The sequence below is a fragment of the Spinacia oleracea genome, chromosome 1 (genome assembly GCF_020520425.1).
Source record: "Spinacia oleracea cultivar Varoflay chromosome 1, BTI_SOV_V1, whole genome shotgun sequence".
Lineage (NCBI taxonomy): Eukaryota > Viridiplantae > Streptophyta > Magnoliopsida > Caryophyllales > Amaranthaceae > Spinacia > Spinacia oleracea.
In genome coordinates, this window is record NC_079487.1 from 33,663,566 (window position 1) to 33,680,002 (window position 16,437).

Below are 16,437 nucleotides of genomic sequence, written 5' to 3' on the forward strand. Positions count from 1 at the left end.
GGCCACATGATCCCATTATCACATCTATGGAGTAAAAAATAAAACACCATGATCGAAAGTTCCAAACCCATTTTAAATTTCATGATTCACCCCCCTTTCACCGCTTGGTGACGTGGCCACTACGCCAAGCTTACGTATATAAAGTTAGGAACTTCTATAGACACCAAAAGGAAGAAACACAGTAGTGGGAACAGTAGACCCCACCCTTAATATATAAATACAATAGTACTCCGTACTATTTAATTCAGTATTTAAATACGAAATATTGTCTTTTTTTTCTTTATAATGTTAAATTGTACCCCGTATTATCCAAAAGAAAATGTTGAATGGTTAAGTGAGAAATGTCCTACTCCCATGAGGAAAGTTAATCGCTCCTCAAGGCTTTACCTCAAAAAAATAAAAAAAATAATGTCTTACTCTTACAAGTTTATAAGGTCGTATTTCACAATTTCAAATTTTATAACTTTTACATATAGTTATCAGCTGTTTATTTTCTTATGAGCTCACATAAATTATAAATAATTCCGTTTTTGGCGACTTTTAAGTCGCACTTATTTTTTTAATTGTTAATTACCACATTTGTATCATTATTATATCAAATTCAGCTAAGTTTTCTTAATATTTGTGTCAGTCAACATGTGACTCCTAAATAAATACGGAGGGAGTACTGCTGGTGTATTATTTTTATCGCATAAGACCTGAATTTTGAACTTACTGAAATTTTATTAGATCTTATTGAACGTACTCAATCTGATTGAAACTTATTAAAAATAATTCGGCAGGATTGCAATTAGAATAAAATTTAAAAGAGTAAACTTATTAGATGTGATTGGAATATATTGACCCGGTTAAAAATATTGGAGATCCCTTAAATATACTATTTTTGCAGTATATACTATTTTTGACAGATGTTTACCTCGTTTTAATGCCTTGTGAGTACTGTTGAATCCGTTCACATTTTTTTCATTAAGAAGGAGAAATGTGAAAGGATGTACGCTAATAACTAAAGCTAGGTACAACAAAATACACTTTAAATATTCTTATAAGCTAATATATTTTAAAATAAAAACAAATTGACATAAATCCTCAACAAGTACAACAAAAAGACGGTCATCTTCCAACCCCAAAATTCCTTATCACTCCTAAAAAGCCCCAAAGTATAAAAAAACAAACCCTAAAACAATTTAAAATTTTAAATTAAAAAAGCCATTTTTCTGCTCCATTATATAAATAAAACCCAAACTTAGCAACTTCAATCACTTCATCTTCTCCTTCATTCTACCACGTCATATCACAAATAAAATTTAAAAAATATGCAGCAATTTTCAGATGATTTTGATTTTGCAAACAATACTACCTCATCGGAAATGGAAATATATCGGTATTCAGCGGCCGCTGGAGGTGGCGTTAACGATGTCGTAAATTGGCCGGCGGCGGCGAATTATAACAATAATTACAGTAGCAGTGGAAGCTGTGGCGCGTCGTTTTACACTGGATTATTGAATGATACGACGACAGCGACGGAGGCGAAGGCGTTAGCTGCGTCAAGGATTCATCATAAGGAAGCTGAGAAAAGGAGGAGAGAGAGGATTAATTCTCACCTTGATCGTCTTCGTTCTATTCTTCCCTGCACCTCCAAAGTATATTACTACTACTACTTTTCTCTCTCTTAATTAATCTCCTTTTAATCTTGATTTTATATGTTAATTACTAATTAGGGTTTTTTGTTTTTGAGATATACAATTTCGTTGATGCTTGTACTTAATTAATTAAATTAGCTCACTATTAATCTAGTGGCTAGATGAGATACTCGGGTAGTGGCTTCGCAAACTACTAGTTTGTGTGAACTATTTTCCTCTAAACATATTTTCCATAAAACTCTCGCCGCCCAAATCTCACCTAAATAGCTATTTTGTATCAATAATATTGTTTTTTCCCGTAAAAAAAATCTCACATTAAAAAAAAAAGGATACGTCATGTTATTAGCTACTCCTTGATATTTGTTTGAGTTCATAAAAATTGGTAATAGAAAATAGTGATTTGATATTTTATGTGTTAGAAAATTAGAATGGAATAAGTAATACGGAGTAAAAGAAAGTACGGAATAAGAAACTTTAGAATGGAGTGAGGCAGTGACGAACTATGTTAACCGGTCAATGTTATTACATTCTAGTTTATACACCAACTAATCCAAAATGTTCGTTATTTTGGCCATTTTATTATAAATAGAATTCAATTAAATATATTTCGATTGAACTTGTTTCACATTGGTACTAGTATGAAAATTTCCAGTAAATAAATACGGAGTAGTAACAGTTAAAAGTTGGTCAATCTCAGTGACGAAAATTTCATGGCTAACTACGTTCATAATCATGCTTCTGTGCTCTATTCGTTTAGGCCCTATTTCAGACAAAATAAGTTTAGTTAAGTTCAGATAAGTTCAGATAACATATGTTCAGCAAAAATAAGTTTTTTTCAAATATTTTCACACACAAATAAGTTTATTTCAGACAAAATAACTTTTTTTCAGATAAAATAAGTTTAGATAAGTTCAGTTAATTTCAGATAAGTTCAGTTAATTTCAGATTAGTTTAGATAATATAAGTTCAGTCAAAATAAGTCCAATAGAACAGAGCCTAACTTTTTCATTGATCTGTTCTCCTCTATCATCCGAAATGATGAGTTAGGTTGATCCCGTTTTAGGAGTTAATCTAGTTTATATTTGACAAAGAAAGTATGAAAAGTGGATGGAAGGATAATTGGTGTAAGTAAAATATGATAATAACTTTTGGTCATTCTACAACAGATTTTCTATGAGAACGCCTTAAGTTCAATAAATCCAAATACTTGTGGTTTTATTTGTTTTATACTCCTATATAAGAGGTATTTTGTTAGAATTGGTGATTTGAACTTGTTTCAGTGTACCTTTGTTGTATATATACTCTGTATTTCACAACTATATTAGGCTAAGTATAGTCTCGTACTAGAGTGAAGGCTTCTTTGTACCCTATGATCTTAATACTATTGTCAAAGTCATTGTCTTTCATCTAAAAGAATGGTTCAAGTATCTTATCTAGTTAGCTTCCCATGCGGAAAAAAAAGTTAAATATATAATATATTAATCATCGTTAAGAGTACGATTAGTACTACTTCATATATGAAAGCATTAGCATTAAGAGTTCCAAACTTATTTCTATAATGGGGTAGCAATTGTGCATTCACTTTACATGAATGATAACAATTGTTATGGAGTACATATATGAAATCGAATATGTAGTTATGTGTTCACAAGGTACGATAGTCAAATACTCAAATGGCATTGCTTATGTAGTTATGTGTATGGAGTATATATGTGTGCCCTATCCTATGTTCACTTGAGGAGTAAGTTCAATTTGACTTGTTGTAAACTTTTCCTTATCATTTCTTTGTGTAATGGAAATATGGAAGAATGATCCTTAATAATGCTATTGGGTAATAATGTTTGAGATGTTTGTTGATTTGCTTTAATTAAAACATAAGGGGGAATTTGCACATTTGATTATAGTTATCAGGCTAATTTGCACATTTGACTATAGTTATTTCAGAATGAGAGTTATTCACTTATTCCTTTACAAAGTACTCCGTATATAGACTTAAAACAAACTAAACGGACACCCTATATCACCCTTTCTGATGTTGAAATACTTGATCGATTTAGATTTAACTACAATATTTTTGACATTCTAATCTTATCTTTAATCCCTTTTGATATTTTTACTAGCTTTTCTCTTTTTGTGTTTACATTGAAGGTTCAGTTAATGGAAAATCTTTTACCATTATAAGCTTCTATAATTTGCAGAGATTCGATCTTCTGTTACTGATATTCTCAGTGCAATTCGGATTGAAATTTAAATAAAAATGTCCCACTTTTTAAATACAAAAACTAAACATTTTTCTGTCTTTTTTTGAATAAAAATTTAAAGTACCAACATCATCATCACGGCGTGAAGAAAAAGAAATGAGAACTTATTATTAATATCATTTTTGGGGTTTTGGAATTTTAAACTTTTAGTGAGTCAGTCAAAAAAACATGCACACTTTATTTTTATTTATTTATGCTTTTTTTCTAAAATTTCGACCATGCTCGTTTTAGCTTAGGGTTCAGGCTTTGAACAAAGTTGTTCACCTTTTCTTGGTACACTGTTCTTGAATATTCTTACTCGCTTTTCTCTTCTTTCTTTTTTCTATTTTTTTCAGTTTTACAATTTTTTTTTTGTAGCAGTACTATTTGAGGTTTCTCGTTGACAATACATAACTTTAATCATTAACATCTCTAGATATACATTAGTGAATAATTAAAAAAAAAGGGTTGATATTTTGAAAATTATATTCGATACTAATCTAATAACATCATATATGAATTTTTTTTTTACGTATACATTCATAAAAGAGTGTGGAGTAGTATATAAAATTATGAATAGTGTCAAATCTCAAAAAGTTCAATTTTAAAATATATATAAAAAAAAAAAAAAAAAAAGGAATGAAGCATATTTTTGTTTTTAATTTGAATAAATTTTTGTTATGAAAACAGACAGACAAAGCAACGCTCCTTTCCAAGGTGGTTCAGCGAGTGTTGGAGCTAAAACGGCAAACCTCGGAGCTTAATGAGCTAGACAACTTGATGATACCTTCTGAAAATGACGAGTTTGCTGTCTACATTCATAATAATAATGATAATAATAGTAATAATCAATTCGATATTGAAGATGGTGACAGTAACAATAATAATCATAAGCTGATTTTGAAAGCTTCATTGTGTTGTGAAGATAGGCCTGATCTCTTTGCTGATCTTAATGGGGTGTTGAGTTCTTTGAATTTGAAGACTCTTCGGGCAGAGGTTTCATCCCTTGGCGGTCGGATTCAGAGTGTTTTCATTGTTAGTGCGGATAATAATAGTGTTCAAAGTGATGATTGTGCCGTGTTCCTGAGGGATGCATTGAAGGGGATTGTTCAACGGTCTGGTTCTGGGTCGGATGAACGGTTGAAACGTAGGCGTAGGGTGTTTGATTCGGTTGCTGATTGCTAACTTAATTTTAACTAGCAGGGATCTTGTTTTTGATGATAATGCTAGCTTCGTTGGTTAAAGTCGTGGCGTCCTGTGGGGGGGTGTATATGTATTATGTAATACGTAATATGTGCATGTTTTTATCGTGTGTATGTGGGGGGCTTGGTTTGGGATTTGTTGTACAAGTTTAAAGTTTGTATCCATTTCTGTGTTTCTTCGTTGTTGTTTGGTTTGGGAGGGGTGTAACTGTATAAGCCTATAAGATGAAGTACGGAGTATAAGATTATTGTAAACAGTTTGAAGCAAGGGCAAGCATTTCTTGTGCTCTAAGCGCTTCGTTTACTTTATTTATCAACTCCGACGTTATAAATATGTTTCAATGCAATATTGATGTTGAAGGTTACTCAATGTCATAAGATCATCCATGGAAGATTGGAAGTTGTCTCTAAATTACTCCTACTCCGTTCACATATCTCAATAGGGTCTCGGTGAGGAATACTTTCCGATCCCAATATTAACTTCTCATATGGAGAATATCGAAAAGAAGTTGAACATAATGCAGGTTGTTACATACACAAAACACCAAGCATTTAAACATGGATTAGTCAAAAATTACTAGGGTGTAAATTGGATGAACTGGAATGAATTTTGCTAAGTTTAAATTCAATCCAAAAATTTTTGGACATGGATATTTGAGTCTGAATCTGATCCAAACTTTTTTCGAATATGATCTAGTCTGGTTCATAAAAAAAAATTCGTGAGTCTGAATCCATTCCAATCTGATAATTTTTTATTTGATTTTTTTTAAAGTTAAACAAAAATGGTTCGAACATAAATGCAAACTAATTTTATGTCTGTGCTTCACGGATTTATATTTAGTATTTTGTACTATTATATGTTAAACATTTATAGCAAAAAAATAATGTATTACTAAGTCCATTTAATTAAATATTTAAGTATTTTGTACCATTATCTCTTGTGAAGTTGTAGTTTATTATGATACAAATTCTACTTTTTTTTTAATCGTAAACTCTACTTTTTCTAAAACTATTTTAACTATGGTCGGAAACGTGAAAGTACCGATGTAGTACTAAGGTGAGAAATTCATGTGCAATTATAAATTCAATCTTTTGTTAATGTTCTTGAGTAGTTTTTTTTTTGTGATATTGTAATTTAATCTTTTTAAAATTATTGTATATTGGATTAATTTATTTTCATATATAACCTAACTTATGGATTTTTAATTATATTAATATTATAACCATTTAATTATTTTCCTAAAAATCTGATAGATTATTTGTTAACAATTTTTATAGGAAGATGATTACATAATCAGTTTAGTGTTTGATTACTCTATTGATTTGATAATTAACGTGATTGAGTTTGGCTTTTATTTTAGATTCATTCTTTAATTTAGATTGTTTGATTTTGGATTGAATTTTATTTTAGATTTACTCTTTAATTATTAGAGTGATTGATTTTGGATAGAAGACTCATGCATGTGCTTAGTGTTTTATTATTTTTTTAGATTTATTATTTAATTATTAGAGTTGCATTAAATTAATTAAAATATCTATGTGGAACCTAATTATTTATCTACTACGTGACACAATTAATTTTAAAATAAGTCAGAATTCTTATTTCTCATTGGACGAAACCTAATGATTTTTTATGTGGTGCTCTAATAATTTTTATCTTATGATTTTGGATTCTATTAAATTGTTAAGTTAAAATAAAACTCCTATTACAACTGCTATATTTTATATATTATGCTAGATTTTAGCCCGTGCGATGCACGGATTTTATTAAATTGTTATGTTTAAATAGAACTCATATGTATATACCAATTTTATATATTAGATTAGATTAGTTTTTGATTTTGCATTGATTTTCATTTTAGATTTATTTTTTAATTATGAGAGTGTTTGTATGAGATTGAGCACGATATGAGATTTCTTGGGATTGAGGAAAATATGGCGTTGGATAGGACAAAGTGGAGGGAGAGAATATACATTGATGACTTTATTTGACTTATACAACTTTCATGTTTATGTTCTTTCTATTTTATTTTTATTTTATTTTATTTTTATTTTTTTTTTAAATTTTTAAATTTTATTTAAAATTTAACATGCTATTTTGAAATGTACTTATTTTACTTATTCATTTATTTTAAACTTTACTTATTTTTTATTATCTCTTACAATATTTCTTCTATAATATATACGGAGTATACATTTTACTCTTATTTTACTTTCATTAATTCCGCTTTCTCTTCCTTGTTTTTTCCTTTTTACTTCCTGCTCCTTTCTGGTTTGATTGGTGACAATGACGATCTCTTACGACGATTCATGTTAGCCGACCCCAAATCATTTTGGGACTAAGGTTTGTTGTAGAGTGTTTGTATATGCGTAATATTAATAATCAATTAATAAAAATATCTTCGTGACACTTAATTATTTATCTATGTGGCACTCGACTTTTTTAATTCAAAATTAAGTTTGAAATCTTATTTTTCATTGGCCGAAACCATTAGATTTCCTACGCGGCGCTCTAATATTGGATTAATGTTTGATTTTAAATTGATTTTTATTTATTTTATTTTGGATTAGTGTTTGATTTTGGATGAAATTCATTTTAGATTTTATCTTTTAATTTTTGGAGTGTTTGATTTTGGATGGAGTTGTATATATTAATAATTAATTAATTAATTAGGATATCCACGTGGCACCTAATTAATTATCTACGTGACAATCGATTTTTTAATTCAAAAATAAATTAGAAATCTTATTTTTCATTGGCCGAAACCATTAGTCATCCTAGATATGGCGCTCTAATATTTCATCAAATATGCCTCCTTTATATATATATATATATATATATATATATATATATATATATATATATATATATATATATATATATATATATATATATATATATATATATATATTTGATTAAATTAATGTTTGATTTTGAATTGAATTTCAATTTAGATTTATTTTTTAATTATTTGAGTGTTTGATTTTGGATGGAGTTGTATATATATTACTCCCTCCATTTCTTTTTGTTGTATCCGTTTCCATTTTAAGCGTTTCTTTTTGTTGTACTCCCTCCGTATTTTTTTAAGAGATACACTTGCCTTTTCCTGCCGTATTTTTTTAAGAGATACACTTGCCATTTTTGGTAACTTATCAACCCCACCACCTAATTAAATAATATATCTACTACACTTTATGACCCACCATCCAATTAAAAAATAATTTTACAACTACACCCACCCCACCCCCACCTCCACTTGTTCAAAAGGACATGGTCCCCAATGTACTTATTTATTAAAATATCTACCCCAACCCCACTTCTTTTATTCTTCTTAAGACCCGTGCCCAACCAAATGTATCTCTTAAAAAAATACGGAGGGAGTATCCGTTTCTATTTTTGGACATACATTTTATCCTAAAATACCCTTACATTTCTATCTAATTACCAAAATACCTAAAGATTCTACCCATATTCCCACCTAAATTTTTCCACCCCTATTATTTAATTCTTTTCCCTTCCCCATATACCCACTCTCTCACCTCCTTTATCACCCATCATTATCACTCTTCTCTCTTACCTTATTTCTTTATTATTTTTTTTTTTTTTATTATTATAATCTCTTACATACAATCATTTTTCTTACACCCAATTATTACACTTATACCAATACAAACTAAGATTCCAATTTTCTTAAAAATTTCCCACTTTCTGAAATGGATACATCAAAAAGAAATGGAGGGAGTAGTAAATAATAATTAGTTAATTAAAATATCAACATGACACCTATTTATTTCTTTATTTATTTACGTGACACTCGACTATTTTAACTCAAAAGTATTTTAGAAAACTTACTTTTCATTTGCCGAAACCATTAGATTACCTATGTGGCACTCTAATATTAGATTAGTATTTGATTTTGGATATAATTTTATTTTAGATTAGTGTTTGATTTTGAATTGAATTTTATTTTAGATTTTTTTTATTAGAGTATTTGACTTTGGATGGAGTTGTGTATATTTTTAGTTAATTATTAATTAAAATATCTACGTGACACCTAATTATTTATCTAAGTGGCACTCGACTTTTTTAATTCAAAAATAAATTAGAAATCTTATTTTTGATATTAAATCTCTATAATGAACCATCACAGCTGGCAAGAGAAAGTGAAAGAGAAAGAGGTTGATATAATATTTTTGGGTTATGGGTTTTATATGGAGTGCAATATTTTGCTGCAGATAGTAAATAAAGGCCCAAATATCACATATTTCGCAACAGTTTTTAAATTACATATGTTTATCTATAAATAAAATCTTAACACTTTGGGCTTAATTGGATTTTTGGACTCCAAAAGGTTGAGTCCAAGTCCAATCCAAAAATAATTGGACTTGGTAATTTGAGTCCGAGTCCGATCCAAATATTTTCAAGTTCGGTCCAGTCCAACAAGTTTGGAGCGGAGTGGATTGGACTTTGCACTTTTCTCATCTACTTACACCCGTAAACATTACTCCCTTTGTCCCTTAATACTTGCACCTTTTTGACTTTTTGCACTATTCACATACTCCCTCCGTCCCAAAATTTTTGTCCTATTTTCTAAATCGGGTGTCCCAAAATTATAGTCCTGTTTCTAATTTTGGCTACTAAGGTCCCCACTTTCTCATGTACTATATTAATTAAAAATAAATTGAAAACCCCATCGATGTACTATATTTCACTTTCCTATGTACTATATTCTCTTTCGCATGTACTTTATTCCACTTTTCCATATAACTCAATCATCATTTGTACTTTATTCCACCTTTTCATGTACTATATTCCACTTTTCTTAAAATCCGTGTTTTTGGTCAAACAGGACGATAATTATGGACGGAGAGAGTAATTCACTTTGACCCTATTTTATTTCTAGTATATGAAAACAAATGTTAGTATATAATCTCCCCGTATTTATTTAAGAGATACACTTGGCCGGGCACGGGTATTAAGAAAAAGAATTGAATGAAATAAAAAAATAAAGTAAGTAGGGTTGGCTAGATATTTCAATAAATAACAAATGGGGGACCATGTCATTTTGGTGGGGTGAGAGGTGGGGTGAGTTTATGAAATTATTTGTTTAATAGGATGGTGGGTCATAGGATAAATTATACGAAGTATGTATTATTTAATTAGATGGTGAGGTTGATAAGTTACTAAAAATGGTAAGTGTATCTCTTAAATAAATACGGTCGGAAAAGGCAAGTGTATCCCTTAAATAAATACTGAGGGAGTAATATATTATTGGCTTCATCTTAATATATATTTTCAAAATATTAATATTTTTTTAAGTTTTTATAATATGTAGTTAAAGATATTGGTGGTCAAAGTTGTGCATTGACAAGCGTGTCAAGTCAAAACGGTGCGAATATTAAGGAACAGAGGAAGTATTAGATAGGGATGTGAATGAGGCGAGTTTTTATTTAAAATACCTAAATTTCAACCAAAAGAAAAAAACATTGAAAGAATCAATTCTGATGGTGTTAAAGTACAGTAATAAAGATTTATTGAAAAGCATAAGTTAGTACGAGAACATGAACACCTTGACTACTTTGAGTAGGAAAACTTAGGCTGGGATGGGGATCATCTCTGACCCCAGTAAAGACTAAAGATGAATTAGCACTAATCACAAGAAGAATGTTACCCTTTTGCTTGACAAACGGTCGATCTCTGGCATTATTCTTTTGCTGTCTTGGTAGAGGCTTGGTGTGTGATATTCTGTTAACATGCCTTAACTATATTACTCCTGTATGGCTGTATGTTTTGGTAGTTTAAATTAAATTTTGCACGACTTCTTAATTACTCGGAGCTAGTATTAAGACTCTATCTTCTAGGCTTCAAATGTACGTAAATGGTCTAACTTATCAAAAGACAAAAGTCCCCTTGATAATATTCCTCCAAAAGTCATACGAAGTGTTGAAGTAATTTTTTTTTTTCTCCTTTTTCTACAACATTTTAACTTTTACTCTATTTATAATATGCTAATTTTTTATATGGAGAGAAAAGCTAAGTTAAGTGGCCAACTTAAAGCATCTTTTAGGATATACAAACTTTTCTATAAGGCGGTCTTACACAAAAGACCAACTTGGTGTCATATAAGTTAAGCAATTGAACCAATTAGTTAAGCACTTGAACTTATTAGTTAAGCACTGAAACCGATTAGTTAAGCAAGGGAATTAATTAGTTAAGCAATTGAATCAATTAATTAAGCAATGTAACCAATTAGTTAAATAATAGAACCAATTAGTTAAGCAACCAAAGTGGTCTTTCCGGTAAGGCGGTTGTAATACCCCGAATTTTTAAAACTTGATTAATTATGCTTAATTATTTTTATTTTACTTAAAATCGTTTTAAATCCTGATTTCGAAATTTATTTTTAAATTAACAAAGTTTCATTTCGCTTAAATTTTTAATATTGCTACACGATTTATTTTTCAGTTTATAATTTAATTTCATATTTACGAGCTTAACGATCTTTTTTTTTTTAATTTTAATTATTTTCGGATTTTTTTTTTAATAATTTCGGAACGTTCTTATTTTATTCGAAAACTAAATTTATTTTTCGTTAACGATATTTTTATAAAGGATTATTTTAAAACATAATTTTTATTAAACATTTCTATTCAAATTAATTTCCTAAAAATAGAAATCAATTTTTCTGAATTTGTGCCTAACTAAAGTGAAATGACAAAAGAAAATAAAACAAAATGCCTTAAAAGAACCAAAACTTCATTTTCTTTCTCTTTCTTTGCTCTTCACGTGTACCAGGAAGAAGGAAGCAACTCCTTCCTTCCTCTCTTTCCCTCAATTCAGTCCAAGTTCACCCCTTGGACCCCAAGCAAACTTTTCAATACAAATATACAAATTGCATTTCCATTTCAGGAAATTCAACATCAGACAATCAAAAACAAATTCCGATTTTCAATTCTTCTCCTCCTCACTGCTTCGAACCATCACCACCATCAACGACCACTGCAACCACCATCAACCACCATCGTGACCACCTTGACCACCTCATCCAACCACCCAGCCGCACCGTCGGGCTGTTTCAGTCAACCACCACCACCGCACTCACCCCACCGTCCCCCCTGCTCCCTCTTTCCTGCCCGCAACTCCCCTACCCTCCTCTGCTTTCCATTCTCTTTTCCCCCTCGCTGCGCCACCACACCACCACCACCATCTTATCACCCCTCAAATCCATCTCCGCCCCACACTCCCCGGCGAGCCGCCGCTCCCAGAACCAGCCCGAAAACCTACACTCAAACTCCCCTGTTTCGTCTCCTCTGCTCGCCCCTTTCCCCTCTTCATCGTTAATCATGCTGCCGTGAACCACCCTCACCGTCGCATTACCGGCGCTTCCTTGCGCCGCCATTCCACCCAGGTGTCGGCCACCTTCAGCCGACCACCACCCCACAACCCTCGCCTTTCCCTCCTTTGCTCGACCACCCTCTCCCCTTCCGTGATGTTCCGCGCCGCCACAAACAACCACCAACATCATCGTCACCTCTGGTCGCAGTTCCGGGCGGCACCGAGCCACCCAGACCCCAGCCTCCTTCCTCCCTCCTCTCTCCCTCCTCTTCGTCCGTTTCCCCTGTTCTTGGTGCCCTGCTTCGTGCCCAGCTTCCCAAAGAAACGAGTTCCAGTTTATTGGAACTTTGTACCCTTTTCTTTTTTTTACTCAAATTAAAGCCCAAATGTGTTAGGCCCAAAATCCCAAAGTGAGTATTACCATTTAATTTAAGTCCTAAATAACTGTTATGTTAATAATAAAGATTTTAAATGATAATTACTTATATAAATATATTTCGACAGAAATTTGAGTTAATTAATATTTTCGTAATATTTTCATTAAAATCGGCTTAGGAAATTTAAAATATATTTCGATTGAAATTTCGATTAATAATATTTTCATTAAATTTCGAAAATATACTTTTTATTAAAATTCGTTAATTATAAATTCTTTACTTATAAAATTTATCATTTATAAAATATCGATTTTAGGTTATTTATCGTTGTAGTACTAATTCAATAAATTAATATTTTGAAAGAAATCGGACTTGGAGCTTAGGAAGAACGATCCATCAGACGGGAAGTATAAAACGACAGTTGAGGTAACGGCTATTGCTAGTACCCGCAATCCCTTTATAAATGTATTACGAAATTATGACGTTATGATTGGATTTATGAATTAAATGTTTTGACATGTTTTATGGATTGTGGGAATGAATTATGATTTGTTTGAATTATTCTTTATAATATGATTTGATTGAGTTTTCTCATAAAATAATGTTTATATGATGCGTTGAATGAAATGATGTTTTATGGATCCCAGGATCTAAATGATGTTTTATGATATAAAATGAGTTATGTTATTTCGAATTGAAATACAAGCCAAGGCTTGGTAAAATTACATACAACATGATAAATGAAAGTGAAAGAACTGGTTTGTCTGGCGGTATATAAACTACCATCTTCCTATCTACCGGTCATGCATGCACCACGGACACCTGTCCACCCATGGATTACGAGCCCAGGCTCCCATGGTTTATGAGCCCAGGCTCAGGGCCCAGGCCCCATGTTACGATGAGCCCAGGCCCGGTGGAGAATTCCTTCACGGTTCGTACTTGCCAACAACTAGCATGTTAAATTGCAAAGTTTATAAATGATGTTTTCATTAAAAGATTATGAATGAATTGAATATGATGTTTTATTAAATGTTTTACTTATTATATTCTCCCTGTGTTATTAAATAAAATGAGTTGAAATGAATTTACGTTGCTAGGGTAGTCGTTACTGAGTCTTCGGCTCACCGTTTTGTTTTCCATTTTAGGTACTGCGGGGATCGATGGAAACGAGTAGAGGCGAGGAATTTCACTTTAATAAAATTCACCTAGTTTATGCTTAAAGTTATAATAGTTTAATTAAAGACTTTTAGTAAGTTATGTACTTTTATTTTGAGAATATAGAGGATTATTATATTATATTGGAGGTTTTTATGGCTTATGTATGATGTTTCCTTGTAATTTCCAAGACGGAATTACGGCAGGTAATGTCCCGACCAAATTAGGTTAATTCCGCTGCTTATTATGCTTTAATAAGTGATTTAGAGGTCGGGGCGTTACAGTTTGGGATGTAATACCCTGAATTTTTAAAATACGGTTTACTATGCTTAATAATTCTATTTAATTTAATGTCTATTATTAATCGTTTTAAATCTTAATTCCAGACGCTATTTTTTTTTTATAATCTTACTTAACTCGGAAATTTTAATATTTCAGTCGTAAAAATACTTCGATTTTTATAATTCAATTAGTTTTTTTTTTAAATTATAATTATTTCCGAATTATCTTTTAAAGCTTAATTAGCGAGTAAAAATTCTGAAATTTCTCTAGCAATTCACAATTTTCAAGATATCCTTATTCTCCTAAATAAGCCAAAGTTAGTTTGTCTCCTTCCTTCTTTCTTCTTTTGCTTCACGCAGCTTTTGCCATGGAAGTCAAACTTCCCTTTTACACTTGTCTCACACATTCTCACAATTGATCCACGTATCCTTGCCTAACTCCCTTAGTCACCAGAATTGCAGGTTTTTCTTCACATTTGTCATTCCAACCAATCTTAACTGAGTCAATGAACACCAATTCACACTAGAAATAGCTCTCAAAATAGGCAGAAAATGAGAAGAATCAAACTCAAAATCGTGAGTAACAATCAGTTTCAACCTCATTGAATTCCAACAAAACTAAACACAATTCAATTTCACTTCCTGCTTTTCTGTAATTTAAACCACCACCACCAACGACCACCGTCTGCCTACCACCACCGTGACCACCATCGATAACCACCTTCGACCACCACCAACACAGCAACCACCTTCGACCACCACACCTCCCTCACCCTCTCCCTTCCACCACACGCACCCCCTGCCCTCTCCCCTGCTTCCTCTTTCCCCTCCTTCGGCGCGCCACCAGCGTCGCAGCCACCACACCAGCCCACTCCCCTCGCCTGGTCAACTCATTTCCCCCACACTTCCCGGCGAGCTACACGACCACCAATCGAAACACCCTTCTCCAAAACTCCCCTGCTTCCCCTTCGTTTTCGCACTCCCTCCTCCTCTCTCACGCTGCACCACCGCCGCGAAACACCACCCACCTGCACCGGCGTGACCTTGTTGCGCCGCCCGGCCGTCCGTCGCTCCTTCTCCTCGCGGCTCTTCATCCCCTTCGTTGCTTCCCTGTTTCGGCCCCCCCTTCCCCTGTTCTTGACCCAGGAAACCGAAAGCAACAAAAAAAAAAAGAGGAGAGAGAGAGAAAGCCAATCTCTAAATTTTGGAGCCTTGATTTGTTTTTCAAACCTAACTCCAAATTGGGCCACATTTCATTTGGGCCTTGGGTAAGACTAAATCTGAATTTTCAGATTTTTAATTTGTCAATACTTATGGTTTAATAATTTTTACAAAATATTTACTAATAAAAACTGTTTATTATTTTTCAGATTTTATTATCAACTTTATGAGAATAAAGATTCTAGTTTTATTTATCAAAATGGAATTTAAACATTATTTACATGAAAATTTATTTATAAAATATATATGTAATTCAATTCAAAATTCGATTAATAATAATATTTTCTTTAAATGTCGAAATTATATTTTATTAAAATTCGTTATTTATTTCATTACTTATAAAATTTATGATTTATAAAATATTAAATTTTATAATTATTTATCGATCTAGTACTAATTCAATTATTTACTATTTTTAAAGAAATTGGACTCGGAGCTCAGGACGAACGAACCAACGAAAATCCTTAGCAAAATCGTGGAAGTGAGGTAACGGCTATTGCTAGTACCCGCAATCCCCTTATAAATATGATTTATGAAATTATGACGTTATGATTGAATTTATGAATTAAATGTTTTGATGTGTTTTATGGATTGTGGGATGAAATATGATTTGTTTGAATTGTTTATTATAATATGATTTGATTGAGTTTTCTCATAAAATTATGTTTATGCAATGCTTTGAAAGAAATAATATGTTTATTGATCCCAGGATCAAAATGATGTTTTATGAGCTAAATGAGTTATGTTATTTCGAACTGAAATACAAGCCAAGGCTTAGTAAAAATACATAAAACATGATAAAATGAAAGTGAAAGACCTGGTTTGTCTGGCGGTATATAAACTACCATCTTCCTATCTACCGGTCATGCATGCACCACGGACACCTGTCCACCCATGGATCACGAGCCCAGGCTCCCATGGTTTATGAGCCCAGGCTCAGGGCCCAGGCCCCATGTTACGATGAGCCCAGGCTCTTGTGGGCCCA

At 32.0% G+C, this 16,437-nt stretch overlaps 1 protein-coding gene across 1 annotated transcript; it reads left to right on the forward strand.

The window, feature by feature from the left end:
- The first annotated feature begins 1,161 nt into the window (after positions 1-1,161).
- LOC110775638 (transcription factor bHLH106) lies at positions 1,162-5,447 on the forward strand. The gene is made up of 2 exons (XM_021980248.2): positions 1,162-1,640; positions 4,571-5,447. Exons 1-2 carry the CDS (start codon positions 1,314-1,316, stop codon positions 5,063-5,065), a joined length of 822 nt encoding a protein of 273 aa, XP_021835940.1. The 5' UTR covers positions 1,162-1,313; the 3' UTR covers positions 5,066-5,447.
- Positions 5,448-16,437: the final 10,990 nt, after the last annotated feature.

Bases quoted from the DNA above. Each gene is read 5' to 3' on its own strand.
- LOC110775638 (XM_021980248.2), top strand. From the start codon at position 1,314: ATGCAGCAATTTTCAGATGATTTTGATTTTGCAAACAATACTACCTCA. The intron at 1,641-4,570 runs GTATATTACTAC...TTATGAAAACAG, and splicing joins TTCTTCCCTGCACCTCCAAA to ACAGACAAAGCAACGCTCCT.